Genomic DNA, 17,016 nt, shown 5'->3' with positions numbered 1-17,016 from the left:
ATTTGTGCTCATTAAACTAATTATCTTGGCTTAGATCCTGCAGGGGGTGAGACTAGAACAGCAGAGCTTTGGTGGGGTCAAACTGACAAGTTTTATTGCCTGAAAAAGCAACTCTGCTTCTCCCTCCAGCATTTCTGTTGCTATTGGCATTTCCTCTCACAGCTCTTTGTTAAAATCTGGCAGAGATCTCAACAAACCTGCCCCTGGCTCTGGGAGCTGTGACAGGGATGTGGGACACCCTGGGAGCTGTGACAGGGATGTGGGACATGCTGGGAGCTGTGACAGGGATGTGGGACATCCTGGGAGCTGTGACAGGGGTGTGGGACATCCTGGGAGCTGTGACAGGGATGTGGGACATCCTGGGAACTGTGACAGGGATGTGGGACATCCCTGGAGCTGTGACAGGGATGTGGGACATCCTGGGAGTTGTGACAGGGATGTGGGACATCCTGGGAGTTGTTACAGGGATGTGGGACATCCTGGGAGATCTGCCATGGATGTGGGACATCCTGGGAGCTGTGAGATGGATGTGGGATATCCTGGGAACTGTGACAGGGATGTGGGACATTCCGGGAGCTGTGAGAGGGATGTGGGACATCCTGGGAGCTGTGACAGGGATGTGGGACACCCTGGGAGCTGTGACAGGGATGTGGGACACCCTGGGAGCTGTGACAGGGATGTGGGACACCCTGGGAGCTGTGACAGGGATGTGGGACATCCTGGAATTTCTGAGGTGGATGTGGGACATCCTGGGAGCTGTGAGGTGGATGTGGGACATCCTGGGAGCTGTGACAGGGATGTGGGACATCCTGGGAGCTGTGAGGTGGATGTGGGACATCCTGGGAGCTGTGACAGGGATGTGGGACATTCCGGGAGTTGTGACAGGGATGTGTGACATCCTGGGAGATCTGCCATGGATGTGGGACATCCTGGGAGTTGTGACAGGGATGTGGGACATCCTGGGAGTTGTTACAGGGATGTGGGACATCCTGGGAGCTGTGACAGGGATGTGGGACATCCTGGGAACTGTGACAGGGATGTGGGACATCCTGGGAACTGTGACAGGGATGTGGGACATCCTGGGAGCTGTGAGGTGGATGTGGGACATCCTGGGAGCTGTGACAGGGATGTGGGACACCCTGGGAGCTGTGACAGGGATGTGGGACATCCTGGGAGCTGTGACAGGGATGTGGGACATCCTGGGAGTTGTGAGGTGGGTGTGGGACATCCTGGGAGCTGTGACAGGGATGTGGGACATCCTGGGAGCTCTGAGGTGGATGTGGGACATTCTGGGAGCTGTGACAGGGATGTGGGACATCCTGGGAACTGTGACAGGGATGTGGGACATCCTGGGAGCTGTGACAGGGATGTGGGACATCCTGGGAGTTGTGACAGGGATGTGAGACATCCTGGAATTTCTGAGGTGGATGTGGGACATCCTGGGAACTCTGAGGTGGATGAGGGACATCCTGGGAACTGTGACAGGGATGTGGGACATCCTGGGAGCTGTGACAGGGATGTGGGACATCCTGGGAGCTCTGAGGTGGATGTGGGACATCCTGGGAGCTGTGACAGGGATGTGGGACATCCTGGGAGCTGTGACAGGGATGTGGGACATCCTGGGAGCTGTGACAGGGATGTGGGACATCCTGGGAGCTGTGACAGGGATGTGGGACATCCTGGGAGCTGTGACAGGGATGTGGAACATCCTGGGAGCTGTGACAGGGATGTGGGACATTCTGGGAGAAGGTGCCCAAATGGTGCCATTTGTTGCCCTGGTTTGCTGTGGCAGCACTGAATGCTGGGCACGATTTGGGCAGGGAGAGAGCCCTGCCTGGTTTCCATGGCAACTGAGGGGATGTCAGGGATGTTTGGGTAAAACCCTGGGAGAGAAGAGCTGAAATGTGAGCACAGATTTTGTGCCACACAAGGAATTGAGCTGTTAAAAAGGAGCTCAGGAAACTCATTTTTCTGTGGGATAAAATATTTGTTCCTTGGACCTGCTGATTTAATAAATACAAAAAAAAGTGAGCAGGTTTTTTGCTCTGGTTCACCAGGAGAAACATCCCCTGCACAGATTTGGGGTTTTACTCTTTCCCCTCACTGTAGAAATCAATAAGTTCAGGTAAAATGGATGTTTTTATCTTGATTTTATTCCTGCATTGCCTTTGCCCTTGATTAGGAGCCTTCAGTGCTGAGAGGAGCAATTAAAGACTCAATTAAAGAAGGAGCCCTGAGCTGGCCAGAAAACCCTCCTGCAGTTTAATAACTCCCTTTTTGGTGGTAGCAAAACCCAGTAAAAGCTGCTGATTGTGTTTTAATAGATCTAATGCTTGCCCTGCAGAATAAATGGAAAAATAAAGCCAGATCCCAAGGGAAGCAGAGGGAAAAGGTTGCTTGGCTCTTACTGAGGGGTCTTAATGGTTTCCCAGCTCGGAATCCTGGATATGGGACATCCTGGGAGATCTGCCATGGATGTGGGACATCCTGGGAGCTGTGACAGGGATGTGGGACATCCTGGGAGCTGTGACAAGGATGTGGGACATCCTGGGAGCTGTGACAGGGATGTGGGACATCCTGGGAACCCTGAGGTGGATGTGGGACATCCTGGGAGCTGTAACATGGATGTGGGACATCCTGGGAGCTGTGACAGGGATGTGGGACATCCTGGGAGTTGTGACAGGGATGTGGGACATCCTGGGAGCTGTGACAGGGATGTGGGACATCCTGGGAGCTGTGAGGTGGATGTGGGACATCCTGGGACTTGTGTCAGGGATGTGGGACATCCTGGGAACTGTGACAGGGATGTGGGACATCCTGGGAGTTGTGACAGGGATGTGGGACATCCTGGGAGCTGTGACAGGGATGTGGGACATCCTGGGAGATCTGCCATGGATGTGGGACATCCTGGGAGCTGTGACAGGGATGTGGGACATCCTGGGAGATCTGCCATGGATGTGGGACATCCTGGGAGTTCTGAGGTGGATGTGGGACATCCTGGGAGCTGTGAGGTGGATGTGGGACATCCTGGGAGCTGTGACAGGGATGTGGGACATCCTGGGAGCTGTGACAGGGATGTGGGACATCCTGGGAGCTGTGAGGTGGATCTGGGACATCCTGGAAGCTCTGCCAAGGATGTGGGACATCCTGGGAGCTGTGAGGTGGATGTGGGACATCCTGGGAGCTCTTTCCTCCTGCCCAGGAGCAGAAGAGCAGAGGGAATGTCAGGAACTACAGGATAAATCAGTGAGGGTGAGCTGTGGTGGGAGAACATGGAATGAACCAGCAGGAGAGAGCTCTGTGCCTGCAGGAGCAGCAGTGGGAAGGGCTGGCATTGCTGGCAGAGCTCTGGGCACCTCCTGGCTCAGTGGCATCGAAGATTTTGGGCACCAGGGTGGTGCTGTGTGAGTTGGCACCTCAAAGCTCCCGTTGGTTCAGGTGTGTGGGAGGTCCAGCTTTGATTTTAATCAGAACCAAAACAGCAGCCCCAAAAAGGCAGGAAGGAGTTGCAGGGAGGGCAAAGGAGGGAGTGGGGGAGAGAGACCAGGCCAGGACTGGGAGTCCAGACCAGGACCCAAGGCACGAGTTCTGGGGTAACTCTGCCAGTCTGAGTCTCTCCAGGCTTTTGTTCCAGGGCAGGACCAGGAGAAAGAGCAGAGGCACAAAAAGCTGCTGTCTCTGAGGGGAGCAGCCCAGTTGGTGCCACGTGTTGGAGCCATGTCCCCTGCCAGGCCTGGCCCTGCAGGGCACTGTTGGCAGGCTGGGGCTCAGCTGGGGCTCAGCCCAGCCTTGGCACAGCAGCACTGGGGGTGATGAGCTCAGATCTGCCCCAGGAGGGCAGTGCCAGCTGATTGAGGGACAGCGCTGGCACAGGGACCTGGCTGGGAATGGGCAGAAGGATGTCACCAGGGCAGTGCCACAGCTGATGGGCAGCCCTGGCACAGGGACCTGGCTGGGAATGGGCAGGAGGGTGACACCAGTGTGGTGTCACCAGGGCGGTGTCAGCAGGGCAGTGTCACCAGGGCAGTGCCAGCTGAGTGATGGGCAGCCCTGGCACAGGGTTGGGAGGGTGTCACCAGGGCAGTGCCAGCTGAGTGATGGGCAGCCCTGGGCACAGCTGGGAATGGGCAGCAGGGTGCCACCAGGGCAGTGCCACCAGGGCAGTGCCAGCTGATTGATGGGCAGCCCTGGGCACAGGGTTGGGAGGGTGTCACCAGGGCAGTGCCACCAGGGCAGTGCCAGCTGATTGATGGGCAGCCCTGGGCACAGGGTTGGGAGGGTGTCACCAGGGCAGTGCCAGCTGATTGAGGGGCAGCCCTGGCACAGGGTTGGGAGGGTGTCACCAGGGCAGTGCCAGCTGATTGAGGGGCAGCCCTGGCACAGGGACCTACCTGTCTGGGAATGGGCACATGAGGGTGACACCAGAGTGGTGCCACCAGGGCAGTGCCAGCTGATTGATGGACAGCCCTGGGCACAGCTGGGAATGGACAGCAGGGTGTCACCAGGGCAGTGCCACCAGGGCAGTGCCACAGCTGGGCTGAGCCCAGCCCAGGGGGCACCAGAGGGGCTCGGCCAGGCAGCCCTTCAGCTGCTTTGTGGGCTGATGGGGCAATTTGCATAAGAGGGCTATAAACAGTGTCAGTTCTGTGAGTGCTCCGAGCCGGCTCTGGCCCAGTGGCCTCTGTGCTGTTAATGCTCTGAGTCAGAGGGGTCTGAGCAGGGAGAGCAGCCGAGGCTGGTGCTGCTCAGCTCTTCCAAGAAGCTGATCCAGTGCCTGTTATCCCTCCCTTTGGCTGGTGAGTTCTCCCACCAGGGGAGGGGTTTTCTTCCACCTCCCATCGGGCTTCAGTTGAGCAAGGAATGAGTCCTGCACGTGTTGGGCCCTGACAGGGTCCCTTTATTGTGCCAAACCTCTTGCTTGGCCTTGCTGTGCCCCCTGGGAATATCCTGGCAGGATTTGTTGGGTGTTCCATGTGTGCTGTGCCCCCTGGGAATATCCTGGCAGCATTCCAGGTGTGCTGTGCCCCCTGGGAATATCCTGGCAGGATTTGTTGGGTGTTCCATGTGTGCTGTGCCCCCTGGGAATATCTTGGCAGGATTCCAGCTGTGCTGTGCTCCCTGGGAATATCCTGGGCAGATTCCAGCTGTGCTGTGCCCCCTGGGAATATCCTGGCAGGATTCCAGGTGTGCTGTCCTCTCTGGGAATATCCTGGCAGGATTCCATGTTTGCTCTGTTCCCTGGGAATATCCTGGCAGGATTCCAGGTGTGCTGTGCTCTCTGGGAATATCCTGGCAGGATTCCAGGTGTGCTGTGCTCTCTGGGAATATCCTGGCAGGATTCCAGCTGTGCTGTGCTCTCTGGGAATATCCTGGCAGGATTCCATGTTTGCTCTGTTCCCTGGGAATATCCTGGCAGGATTCCAGGTGTGCTGTGAATATCCTGGCAGGATTCCAGCTGAGCTGTGCCCCCTGGGAATATCCTGACAGGATTCCATGTGTGCTGTGCTCCCTGGGAATATCCTGGCAGGGCTTGTTGGATGTTCCAGGTGTGCTGTGTTCCCTGGGAATATCCTGGCAGGGTTTGTTGGGTGTTCCAGCTGTGCTGTGCCCCCTGGGAATATCCTGGCAGGATTCCAGCTGTGCTGTGCCCCCTGGGAATATCCTGGCAGGATTCCAGCTGTGCTGTGCTCCCTGGGAATATCCTGGCAGGATTCCAGCTGTGCTGTGCTCCCTGGGAATATCCTGGCAGGGTTTGTTGGGTATTCCATGTTTGCTGTGCTCTCTGGGAATATCCTGGCAGGATTTGTTGGGTGTTCCAGCTGTGCTGTCCTCCCTGGGAATATCCTGGCAGGATTTGTTGGGTATTCCATGTTTGCTGTGCTCTCTGGGAATATCCTGGCAGGATTTGTTGGGTGTTCCAGCTGTGCTGTCCCCCTGGGAATATCCTGGCAGGGTTTGTTGGGTGTTCCAGCTGTGCTGTGCTCCCTGGGAATATCCTGGCAGGATTTGTTGGGTGTTCCAGCTGTGCTGTCCCCCTGGGAATATCCTGGCAGGATTCCAGGTGTGCTGTGAATATCCTGGCAGGATTCCAGCTGTGCTGTGCTCCCTGGGAATATCCTGGCAGGGTTTGTTGGGTGTTCCAGCTGTGCTGTGCTCCCTGGGAATATCCTGGCAGGATTCCAGGTGTGCTGTCTCCCTGGGAATATCCTGGCAGGGTTTGTTGGGTGTTCCAGCTGTGCTGTGCTCCCTGGGAATATCCTGGCAGGATTCCAGGTGTGCTGTCTCCCTGGGAATATCCTGGCAGGATTTGTTGGGTGTTCCAGCTGTGCTGTGCTCCCTGGGAATATCCTGGCAGGATTCCAGGTGTGCTGTGAATATCCTGGCAGGATTCCAGCTGTGCTGTCCCCCTGGGAATATCCTGGCAGGGTTTGTTGGGTGTTCCAGCTGTGCTGGGGGCAGTTGGCACCTGCTGCACTGACTCTGCTCCTGCTCTGGGACACCAAAACTCTGCAGCACGAGGGTTGGTTTGGCCTTGCACTGGGGTGGGGGCTCTGGTGCCTGGGGTGGGATTGGCACAGATTGAGCTGCAGGATCTGTGTCTTCAGCCTGGTGCAGGGAATCATGGCTGGGATTGGGACATGGCTGGGATTGGGATATGGAAAGGGTCAGGGCATGGAAGGGATTCGGGCATGGCAGGGATTGGGATATGGCTGGGATTGGGACATGGCTGGGATTGGGATATGGCAGGGATTGTGATATGGCAGGGATTGGGATATGGCTGGGATTGGGACATGGCTGGGATTGGGATATGGCAGGGATTGGGATAAAGCAGGGATTGGGAGATGGAAGGGATTGGGATATGGCAGGGATTGGGATATGGCAGGGATTGGGAGATGGAAGGGATTGGGATATGGCAGGGATTGTGATATGGCAGGGATTGGGATATGGCTGGGATTGGGACATGGCTGGGATTGGGATATGGCAGGGATTGGGATAAAGCAGGGATTGGGAGATGGAAGGGATTGGGATATGGCAGGGATTGGGATAAAGCAGGGATTGGGAGATGGAAGGGATTGGGATATGGCAGGGATTGGGATATGGCTGGGATTGGGATATGGCTGGGATTGGGATATGGCTGGGATTGGGACATGGCTGGGATTGGGATATGGCAGAGATTGGGATATGGCTGGGATTGGGACATGGCTGGGATTGGGACATGGCTGGGATTGGGATATGGCTGGGATTGGGATATGGCAGAGATTGGGATATGGCTGGGACTGGGGAATGGCTGGGATTGGGATATGGCAGGGATTGGGATAAGGCAGGGATTGGGATATGGCAGAGATTGGGATAGGGCAGGGATTGGGATATGGCAGGGATTGGAATATGGCAGGGATTGGAATATGGCTGGGATTGGGACATGGCTGGGATTGGGACATGGCAGGGATTGGGATATGGCTGGGATTGGGATAAAGCAGGGATTGGGATATGGCTGGGATTGGGATATGGCAGGGATTGGGATAAGGCAGGGATTGGGACATGGCTGGGATTGGGACATGGCTGGGATTGGGATATGGCTGGGATTGGGATAAAGCAGGGATTGGGATATGGCTGGGATTGGGACATGGCTGGGATTGGGATATGGCAGAGATTGGGATATGGCTGGGACTGGGGAATGGCTGGGATTGGGATATGGCTGGATTGGGATATGGCAGGGATTGGGACATGGCAGGGACCAGTGCATGGCAGGATCAGGACTGCCCATTCCAGGAGCTCTGGGATCAGCTCTGTTGGACCATCACATTCCTTCATCCCTCCTGTCCTTGGCCAGGAGGGGAGGGCAGGGGGGCACAGGAGGGAAGGGCAGGAGGGCATAGGAGGGGAGGGCAGGAGGGCACAGGAGGGAAGGGCAGGAGGGCACAGGAGGGGAGGGCAGGAGGGCACAGGAGGAGAGGGCAGGAAGGCACAGAAGGGAAGGGCAGGAGGGCACAGGAGGGGAGGGCACAGGAGGGAAGGGCAGGAGGGCACAGGAGGGGAGGACAGGAGGGCACAGGAGGGGAGGGCAGGAGGGCACAGGAGGGGAGGGCACAGGAGGGGAGGGCACAGGAGGGAAGGACAGGAGGGCACAGGAGGGGAGGACAGGAGGGCACAGGAGGGGAGGACAGGAGGGCACAGGAGGGGAGGGCAGGAGGGCACAGGAGGGGAGGACAGGAGGGCACAGGAGGGAAGGGCAGGAGGGCATAGGAGGGGAGGGCAGGAGGGCACAGGAGGGGAGGGCAGGAGGGCACAGGAGGGGAGGGCACAGGAGAGGAGGGCACAGCAGGGAAAGCAGGAGGGCACGAGTGCTCTTTGCCTTTCCTTTGCTCTCTGAGCACTTTGTGAAACTTGTGATCCTCTGGGAATGCTTTGCCTGCTTGGCCTTTGGGCAGTAAATCCCGGGAATGCTGCTTGGCTGTGCCCCCAGGCTGGTGATGGTGTGAGGGCATGGACACTGGCACTGCAGCAGCACTCTGCAGCTTGGGGGGTCAGAGGAGACACGGATTTTGGTCAGCTGGAGCCATTCAGCTGCTCCCAGGGGAATTCTGCAGGGAATCCTTTCATTGCAGAAGGCGTGGAGAGGGCACTGCAGTGGGAATGTGGACTGGGCTGAGCACAGTGCACTGATTTCCCAGTCCTGCCTCTGAGGTGCCAAACTCCTGGTCTCCAGGGGCTTTCACCATGCCCAGGCCCTGCCTGCTGCCACTTGCAGCTGCCTCAGGGTTGGAGTTCCCAGCCAAGGGCTCTGAATCTCCCTGAATTCCGAGAGCAAAGTGGATTTTAGAGGTCACTTTAAAACCAGCTGGAAAAAGGCCAAGTTGCATTTCAGTGCCAGCTCTCCACACCCACGGGGGGGCTGACAGCAGCTTTGGTTGGCAGCAAACCCAAACTCTTCCTTCCCAGTTGGTGGGAATGGGAGAAAGGAGCGTGGAGGGAGGTGAGGAAGAGGTACTGGTGCCACTGGGGCTACTGGTGCTGCTGGGGCAGTGGCCCTGGCAGTAATCTCTGACATCACTGCTGTATTTTCAGCTGCCTCAGCCTGTGCTGTCTGATTTAAGGGCCTGGCTGCAGCCACTGGCACCTTCAGCTGGGGCAGGAATTGTCCTTCCCTGCTTTAACTGAGGGAGCTGCTCCAGCCCCCCTGCTCCAGCCACCTGCAAACACCCCACAGTCACCAGGCCAGGCCCAGCACAGGATTGCTTGGGAGGGACCCCTCTGTGTGGGGGGCAGCAGTGCTGGGACCCCACAGAGAACAGGGCTGGGACCCCCAGGGATGGAGTGTCTTTGTTTGCAGGGATGGACCCCAAAGAGTTGGACCCCAGAGGGATGGAGTGTCTTTGTTTGCAGGGATGGACCCCAGAGGGATGGAGTGTCTTTGATAACAGGGTTTGACCCCAAAGGGATGGACCCCAAAAGGGATGGAGTCCCTTTGTTTGCAGGGATGGACCCCAAAGGGTTGGACCCCACAGGGATGGAGTGTCTTTAATAACAGGGATTGACCCCACAGGGATGGAGTCCCTTCATTTACAAGGATGGACCCCAAAAGGATGGAGTGTCTTTGTTTGCAGGGATGGACCTCAAAGAGTTGGACCCCAGAGGGATGGAGTGTCTTTGATAACAAGGCTGGGACCCTCCAGGGATGGAGTGTCTTTGTTTGCAGGGATGGACCCCAAAGCGTTGGACCCCAGAGGGATGGAGTGTCTTTGTTTGCAAGGATGGACCCCAGAGGGATGGAGTGTCTTTAATAACAGGGATGGACCCCACAGAGATGGAGTGTCTTTAATAACAGGGATTGACCCCACAGGGATGGAGTCCCTTCATTTACAAGGATGGACCCCAAAAGGATGGAGTGTCTTTGTTTACAGGGATGGGACCCCACAGGGATGGAGGGTCTTTGATAACAGGGATGGACCCCAAAAGGGATGGAGTCCCTTTGTTTAGAGGGATGGACCCCAGAGGGATGGAGTGTCTTTGATAACAGGGCTGGGACCCCACATGGGTGGAGTGTCTTTGCAGGGATGGACCCCAGAAGAATGGACCCCACCAGGGATGGAGTGTCTTTGATAACAGAGGTGGGACCCCAAAAGGATGGAGCGCCTTTGTTTACAGGGATGGACCCCAAAGGGACCTCAGAGGGATAAAGTCCCTTTGTTTACAGGGCTGGGATCCCAGAGGGATGGACCCCAAAGGGATCGAGTGTCTTTGTTTACAGGGATGGACCCCAAAGGGATGGACCCCAAAAGGATGGAGTGTCTTTGTTTACAGGGCTGGGATCCCAGAGGGATGGACCCCAAAGGGATGGAGTGTCTTTGTTTACAGGGCTGGGATCCCAGAGGGATGGGACCCCACCCCAAAGGGATGGAGTGTCTTAGTTTACAGGGCTGGGATCCCAGAGGGATGGACCCCAAAGGGGTGGAATGTCTTTGTTTACAGGGATGGACCCCAAAGGGCTGGACACCAAAGGGATGGAGGGTGTTTGTTCACAGCTCCCAGGGTTTGTCAGCTCAGCCTCCCCTGTGCTGTTCCTGCAGACATTGCCCCTTTCCTGGGCATTCCCGGTACCCGGCTCCGAGTGCCTGGGCACTCCCAGGGAGGGGCCCTTTCCTTCCTTGCCTCAGGGAGCAGGATGGAGCTGTGCTGCTGGAACGAAGGGCAGGGTGTTTCAGTTGGGATTTGTCCCCTTCAGGAGCTGGGTTGGAGTGAAAACACCCCCTGGGAAGGGGCCCAGGACTGCGGGGGTGCCAGGACCCCCCCAGAGCCCTTTGCCCACCACTGGGCTGTGGCAGAGCCTGCAGGAACCTGCCCCACCTGCATTTATTCCCCCTAAACACAGGACTTTGCTCAGGGTTCAGTGCTGGAGCAGTCCCAGGGGCAGGGGAGGCACAAGTGTCTCTTGGCAGTGCCCCAGGGCATGGCAGGGCCTGGGTGATAAGCCAGACTCTTCCTCCTCAGCTGCTTGAGGGTGGGCTCAGGGCTATTTGTAGTTGTCAGTGTGTGTGGAAGCCTCGAGCCTGTGCCTGGAGGCCTTTCCTCCTGCCTAATCTGGGCAGTGTGACATTCCTCGGGGTCAGCCTGGGCATTGGGAGACCTTGTCAGAATTCCTGCTAACAAGGCCCTGTCCCTGGAGCACTTGGAGATCCTCATTAATCAGCTGAGAGGCACCTTCAGCTCTGCAGAGGGAACTGCCCCTTTTCTGTGCCTGCTGCTGGCACTGAGGGGCATCAAACCCACTGTGGGTGTCACTGAACCACCTGAGGGTGTTTAACCCCTTGGAATACCCAGAATATTTCCTCCTCCTCTTTCTCTGAGTGGTGGTGGTGCTGCAGCCCTGGGTTCCTGCAGGGAGTGTGGCTGGTGGAGCTCCTTGTCTCTGTTCTCTGCAGGAGTCAGAGTCTGAGAACAGGCTGGATGGAGAGACGGCGTCAGACAGCGAGAGCAAGTCCGAGCTGGGGGGACCCTCAGCAGTGCCAACGTCAGATGACACCCCAGAGGTGCTGAACAGAGCTCTGTCCAACCTGTCCTCGAGGTAACACTGCCTGGGCATCATCCCCCTCCTCTGCCAGGGCCTGCCTGTTCCCTGTGCCCTCCCTGTGCTCTCCTGGCCCTGCCTGTTCCCTGTGCCCTTCTCTAACAGGGTCCTGCATCATCCCCCTCCTCTGCCAGGGCCCTGCAACATCCCCTGCATCATCCCCCTCCTCTGCCAGGGCCCTACATTGTCCCCCTCCTCTGCCAGGGCCCTGCCTATCCCCTGTGCCCACCCTGTGCCCTCCTGGCCCTGCCTGTTCCCTGTCCCCTTCTCTAACAGGGTCCTGCATCATCCCCCTCCTCTGCCAGGGCCCTGCATTGTCCCCCTCCTCTGCCAGGGCCCTGCCTGTCCCCTGTGCCCTCCTCTGCCAGGGTCCTGTGTCATCCTCCTCCTCTGCCCTCCTGGCCCAGCAGCACTTTGGCACTTTGGCAGAGGAAGCAGCAGCTCTGCAGCTCTTTTCCTGCCTCCGGGGCCACGGGAAGCAGCAGAGAGAGCAGAGGGAAGGGCCAGGGCTGCTGTGGGGGCAGAGCAGGGGCTGTGAGAGGAGAGCAGGGGCTGTGGGAGGAGAGCAGGGGCTGTGGGAGGAGAGCAGGGACTGTGAGAGGAGAGCAGGGGCTGTGGGAGGAGAGCAGGGGCTGTGGGAGGAGAGCAGGGACTGTGAGAGGAGAGCAGGGGCTGTGGGAGGAGAGCAGGGGCTGTGGGAGGAGAGCAGGGACTGTGAGAGGAGAGCAGGGACTGTGAGAGGAGAGCAGGGGCTGTGGGAGGAGAGCAGGGGCTGTGAGAGGAGAGCAGGGGCTGTGGGAGGAGAGCAGGGGCTGTGGGAGGAGAGCAGGGACTGTGAGAGGAGAGCAGGGACTGTGAGAGGAGAGCAGGGACTGTGAGAGGAGAGCAGGGGCTGTGGGAGGAGAGCAGGGACTGTGAGAGGAGAGCAGGGGCTGTGGGAGGAGAGCAGGGGCTGTGGGAGGAGAGCAGGGGCTGTGAGAGGAGGGAGAGCAGGGGCTGTGAGAGGAGGGAGAGCAGGGGCTGTTGGAGGAGGAGAGCAGGGGCTGTGAGAGGAGGGAGAGCAGGGGCTGTGGGAGGAGGAGAGCAGGGGCTGTGGGAGGAGGGAGAGCAGGGGCTGTGGAGGAGAGCAGGGGCTGTGGGAGGAGAGCAGGGGCTGTGAGAGGAGGGAGAGCAGGGGCTGTGAGAGGAGAGCAGGGGCTGTGAGAGGAGGGAGAGCAGGGGCTGTGAGAGGACAGCAGGGGCTGTGGGAGGACAGCAGGGGCTGTGGGAGGAGAGCAGGGGCTGTGGGAGGACAGCAGGGGCTGTGGGAGGAGAGCAGGGGCTGTGGGAGGAGGGAGAGCAGGGACTGTGAGAGGACAGCAGGGGCTGTGGGAGGACAGCAGGGGCTGTGGGAGGACAGCAGGGGCTGTGGGAGGAGAGCAGGGGCTGTGGGAGGAGAGCAGGGGCTGTGGGAGGAGGACAGCAGGGGCTGTGGGAGGAGGACAGCAGGGGCTGTGGGAGGAGGGAGAGCAGGGGCTGTGGGAGGAGGGAGAGCAGGGGCTGTGGGAGGAGGGAGAGCAGGGGCTGTGGGAGGAGAGCAGGGGCTGTGGGAGGAGGACAGCAGGGGCTGTGAGAGGAGAGCAGGGGCTGTGGGAGGAGGAGAGCAGGGGCTGTGGGAGGACAGCAGGGGCTGTGGGAGGAGAGCAGGGGCTGTGGGAGGAGGGAGAGCAGGGGCTGTGGGAGGAGGGAGAGCAGGGGCTGTGGGAGGAGGGAGAGCAGGGGCTGTGGGAGGAGGAGAGCAGGGGCTGTGAGAGGACGGAGAGCAGGGGCTGTGGGAGGAGGAGAGCAGGGGCTGTGAGAGGAGGGAGAGCAGGGGCTGTGAGAGGACAGCAGGGGCTGTGGGAGGACAGCAGGGGCTGTGGGAGGAGGGAGAGCAGGGGCTGTGGGAGGAGGGAGAGCAGGGGCTGTGGGAGGAGAGCAGGGGCTGTGGGAGGAGAGCAGGGGCTGTGGGAGGAGGAGAGCAGGGGCTGTGGGAGGAGGGAGAGCAGGGGCTGTGGAGAGGAGAGCAGGGGCTGTGGGAGGAGGAGAGCAGGGGCTGTGGGAGGAGGAGAGCAGGGGCTGTGGGAGGAGGAGAGCAGGGGCTGTGGGAGGAGGAGAGCAGGGGCTGTGGGAGGAGGAGAGCAGGGGCTGTGAGAGGAGAGCAGGGGCTGTGGGAGGGAGAGCAGGGGCTGTGAGAGGAGGGAGAGCAGGGGCTGTGGGAGGAGGACAGCAGGGGCTGTGAGAGGAGAGCAGGGGCTGTGGGAGGGAGAGCAGGGGCTGTGAGAGGAGGGAGAGCAGGGGCTGTGAGAGGAGGGAGAGCAGGGGCTGTGGGAGGAGAGCAGGGGCTGTGAGAGGAGGGAGAGCAGGGGCTGTGGGAGGAGGGAGAGCAGGGGCTGTGGGAGGAGGAGAGCAGGGGCTGTGGGAGGAGGGAGAGCAGGGGCTGTGGGAGGAGGGAGAGCAGGGGCTGTGGGAGGAGGGAGAGCAGGGGCTGTGGGAGGAGGAGAGCAGGGGCTGTGGGAGGAGGGAGAGCAGGGGCTGTGGGAGGAGGGAGAGCAGGGGCTGTGGGAGGAGGGAGAGCAGGGGCTGTGGGAGGAGGAGAGCAGGGGCTGTGGGAGGAGGAGAGCAGGGGCTGTGGGAGGAGGAGAGCAGGGGCTGTGGGAGGAGGGAGAGCAGGGGCTGTGAGAGGAGGGAGAGCAGGGGCTGTGGGAGGAGGGAGAGCAGGGGCTGTGAGAGGAGGGAGAGCAGGGGCTGTGGGAGGAGGAGAGCAGGGGCTGTGGGAGGAGGAGAGCAGGGGCTGTGGGAGGAGGGAGAGCAGGGGCTGTGGGAGGAGGGAGAGCAGGGGCTGTGAGAGGAGAGCAGGGGCTGTGGGAGGAGGAGAGCAGGGGCTGTGGGAGGAGAGCAGGGGCTGTGGGAGGAGGACAGCAGGGGCTGTGGGAGGGAGAGCAGGGGCTGTGGGAGGAGAGCAGGGGCTGTGGGAGGGAGAGCAGGGGCTGTGAGAGGAGAGCAGGGGATGTAGGAGAGATGGGGCTGTGGGAGGGAGAGCAGGGGCTGTGGGAGGAGAGCAGGGGCTGTGGGAGTAGGAGAGCAGGGGCTGTGAGAGGACAGCAGGGGCTGTGGGAGGAGAGCAGGGGCTGTGGGAGGAGAGCAGGGGCTGTGAGAGGAGAGCAGGGGCTGTGGGAGGAGGAGAGCAGGGGCTGTGGGAGGAGGAGAGCAGGGGCTGTGGGAGGAGGAGAGCAGGGGCTGTGAGAGGAGAGCAGGGGCTGTGAGAGGAGGATAGCAGGGGTTATGGGATTTGAGCAGGGGCTGTGGGGGTCCTGCTGCCTGCTGGGCCCTGGCAGGGGAAGGGGCCTGGCTGGGGCAGAGCACAGAACTGGTGTGTGGCTTTCAGGGCACTCAGCAAAGGTTTGAGCTGCAGGGATTTTTAAGCACCAGTGGGACTGACTGGTGCAGGAATGGTGCTGAGAAATGGTGCTGGGAAGGGCAGGATTTGGCAGGAAACTGGGGATGTTCTCTACACACTGCCTGGGGGGAAAGTGTCCCCTGGGGGTGCTGTGAGGGTGGCACAGGGCTGAGGGGGCACAGCACTGAGGGCACAGCACCTCAGAGCCCACCTCTCCTCTTGGAAGGGAATGCAGAGAGGGGAGTGGTCCCAGTTTGATTTCAGCTTATCTTGCAGCTTGCCCGGAGGTGGGAAACCTGTAGCAGGACAGAAGCAGATGCTCTCCTGCCCCATCTCAGTGCCCTTGGGGGTGCCCAGCCCCTCTCTGGTGCTCTGTGCAGTGGGGGAGGCTGAGCTGGAGCCTTTGTCAGCAGCTCAAGCTCTCACTGCAGCACTGAGAGGAAACTTGGGGTTTCCAGGGCTTGGTTTCCTTCCTGTCACACACAGAAGTGCAGTTGGGCTGCTTGGCTCTGGTTTGGTTTGTCTCTGATGTCTGACCTTCTCTCTGCCCAGATGGAAGAACTGGTGGGTGAGGGGCATCCTCACCCTGGCAATGATCACCTTCTTCTTCATCATCATCTACCTGGGGCCCATGGTCTTGATGACAATAGTAAGTGCCCCAGGGAGGGGTCCTGATGGCCACGGGGGTGGGGACGTTGCTGGGGTGGCACTCTCAGAGCCTCATGTTTTGGAGGTTCTTGGTCATCCTGCTGGATTTCTCTGTCCATGGAGGAACTTTGGCAGGAACCTGCTGGTCAGCACTGGGAAACCTGCAGGGGAAAGGGGGGAAAAGCAGCGTGGGGAGATTCCCATGTGGGATTAGGAGGGAAAAGCAGCGTGGGGAGATTCCCATGTGGGATTAGGAGGGAAAAGCAGCGTGGGGAGATTCCCATGTGGGATTAGGAGGGAAAAGCAGCGTGGGGAAATTCCCATGTGGAAAAGGGGAGGGAAAAGCAGTGTGGGGAGGGAAAAGCAGCGTGGGGAAATTCCCATGTGGAAAAGGGGAGGGAAAAGCAGTGTGGGGAGGGAAAAGCAGCGTGGGGAAATTCCCATGTGGAAAAGGGGAGGGAAAAGCAGTGTGGGGAGGGAAAAGCAGCGTGGGGAGATTCCCATGTGGAAAAGGGGAGGGAAAAGCAGCGTGGGGAGATTCCCGTGTGGAAAAGGGAAAAGCAGCGTGGGGAGATTCCCATGTGGAAAAGGGGAGGGAAAAGCAGCGTGGGGAGATTCCCATGTGGAAAAGGGGAGGGAAAAGCAGCGTGGGGAGATTCCCGTGTGGAAAAGGGGAGGGAAAAGCAGTGTGGGGAGATTCCCGTGTGGAAAAGGGGAGGGAAAAGCAGCGTGGGGAGATTCCCATGTGGGATTAGGAGGGAAAAGCAGCGTGGGGAGATTCCCGTGTGGAAAAGGGGAGGGAAAAGCAGCGTGGGGAGATTCCCGTGTGGAAAAGGGGAGGGAAAAGCAGTGTGGGGAGATTCCCATGTGGGATTAGGAGGGAAAAGCAGCGTGGGGAGATTCCCGTGTGGAAAAGGGGAGGGAAAAGCAGTGTGGGGAGATTCCCGTGTGGAAAAGGGGAGGGAAAAGCAGCGTGGGGAGGGAAAAGCAGCATGGGGAGATTCCCATGTGGAAAAAGGGAGGAAAAAGCAGCGTGGGGAGATTCCCATGTGGGATTAGGAGGGAAAAGCAGCGTGGGGAGGGAAAAGCAGCATGGGGAGATTCCCATGTGGAAAAAGGGAGGAAAAAGCAGCGTGGGGAGATTCCCATGTGGAAAAAGGGAGGGAAAAGCAGCGTGGGGAGATTCCCGTGTGGGATTAGGAGGGAAAAGCAGCGTGGGGAGATTCCCATGTGGGATTAGGAGGGAAAAGCAGCGTGGGGAGATTCCCGTGTGGAAAAGGGGAGGGAAAAGCAGCGTGGGGAGGGAAAAGCAGCGTGGGGAGATTCTGATGTGGAAAAGAGAAGGGAAAAGCAGCGTGGGGAGATTTCCAAGTGGGATTAGGAG

At 59.2% G+C, this 17,016-nt stretch overlaps 1 protein-coding gene across 2 annotated transcripts in view; it reads left to right on the top strand.

The window, feature by feature from the left end:
• CDS2 (CDP-diacylglycerol synthase 2) overlaps positions 1-17,016 on the top strand; it is a 50,034-nt gene that overhangs the window by 15,816 nt on the left and 17,202 nt on the right. Inside the window, exons 2-3 of one of the 2 annotated variants that reach the window (XM_071579136.1) lie at positions 11,421-11,563; positions 15,537-15,633. In XM_071579136.1, the coding sequence (XP_071435237.1) occupies positions 11,421-11,563; positions 15,537-15,633 (240 nt within the window). Of the gene's footprint in view, positions 1-11,420; positions 11,564-14,793; positions 14,958-15,536; positions 15,634-17,016 lie in introns of those variants that run through there. The other variant, XM_071579137.1, reaches the window with a different exon arrangement.

The sequence above is a fragment of the Pithys albifrons genome, chromosome 29 (assembly GCF_047495875.1).
Source record: "Pithys albifrons albifrons isolate INPA30051 chromosome 29, PitAlb_v1, whole genome shotgun sequence".
NCBI classification, from domain to species: domain Eukaryota; kingdom Metazoa; phylum Chordata; class Aves; order Passeriformes; family Thamnophilidae; genus Pithys; species Pithys albifrons.
The sequence above is the reverse complement of the archived record's forward strand: the minus strand, read 5'-3'. Positions and strand labels throughout refer to the sequence as shown.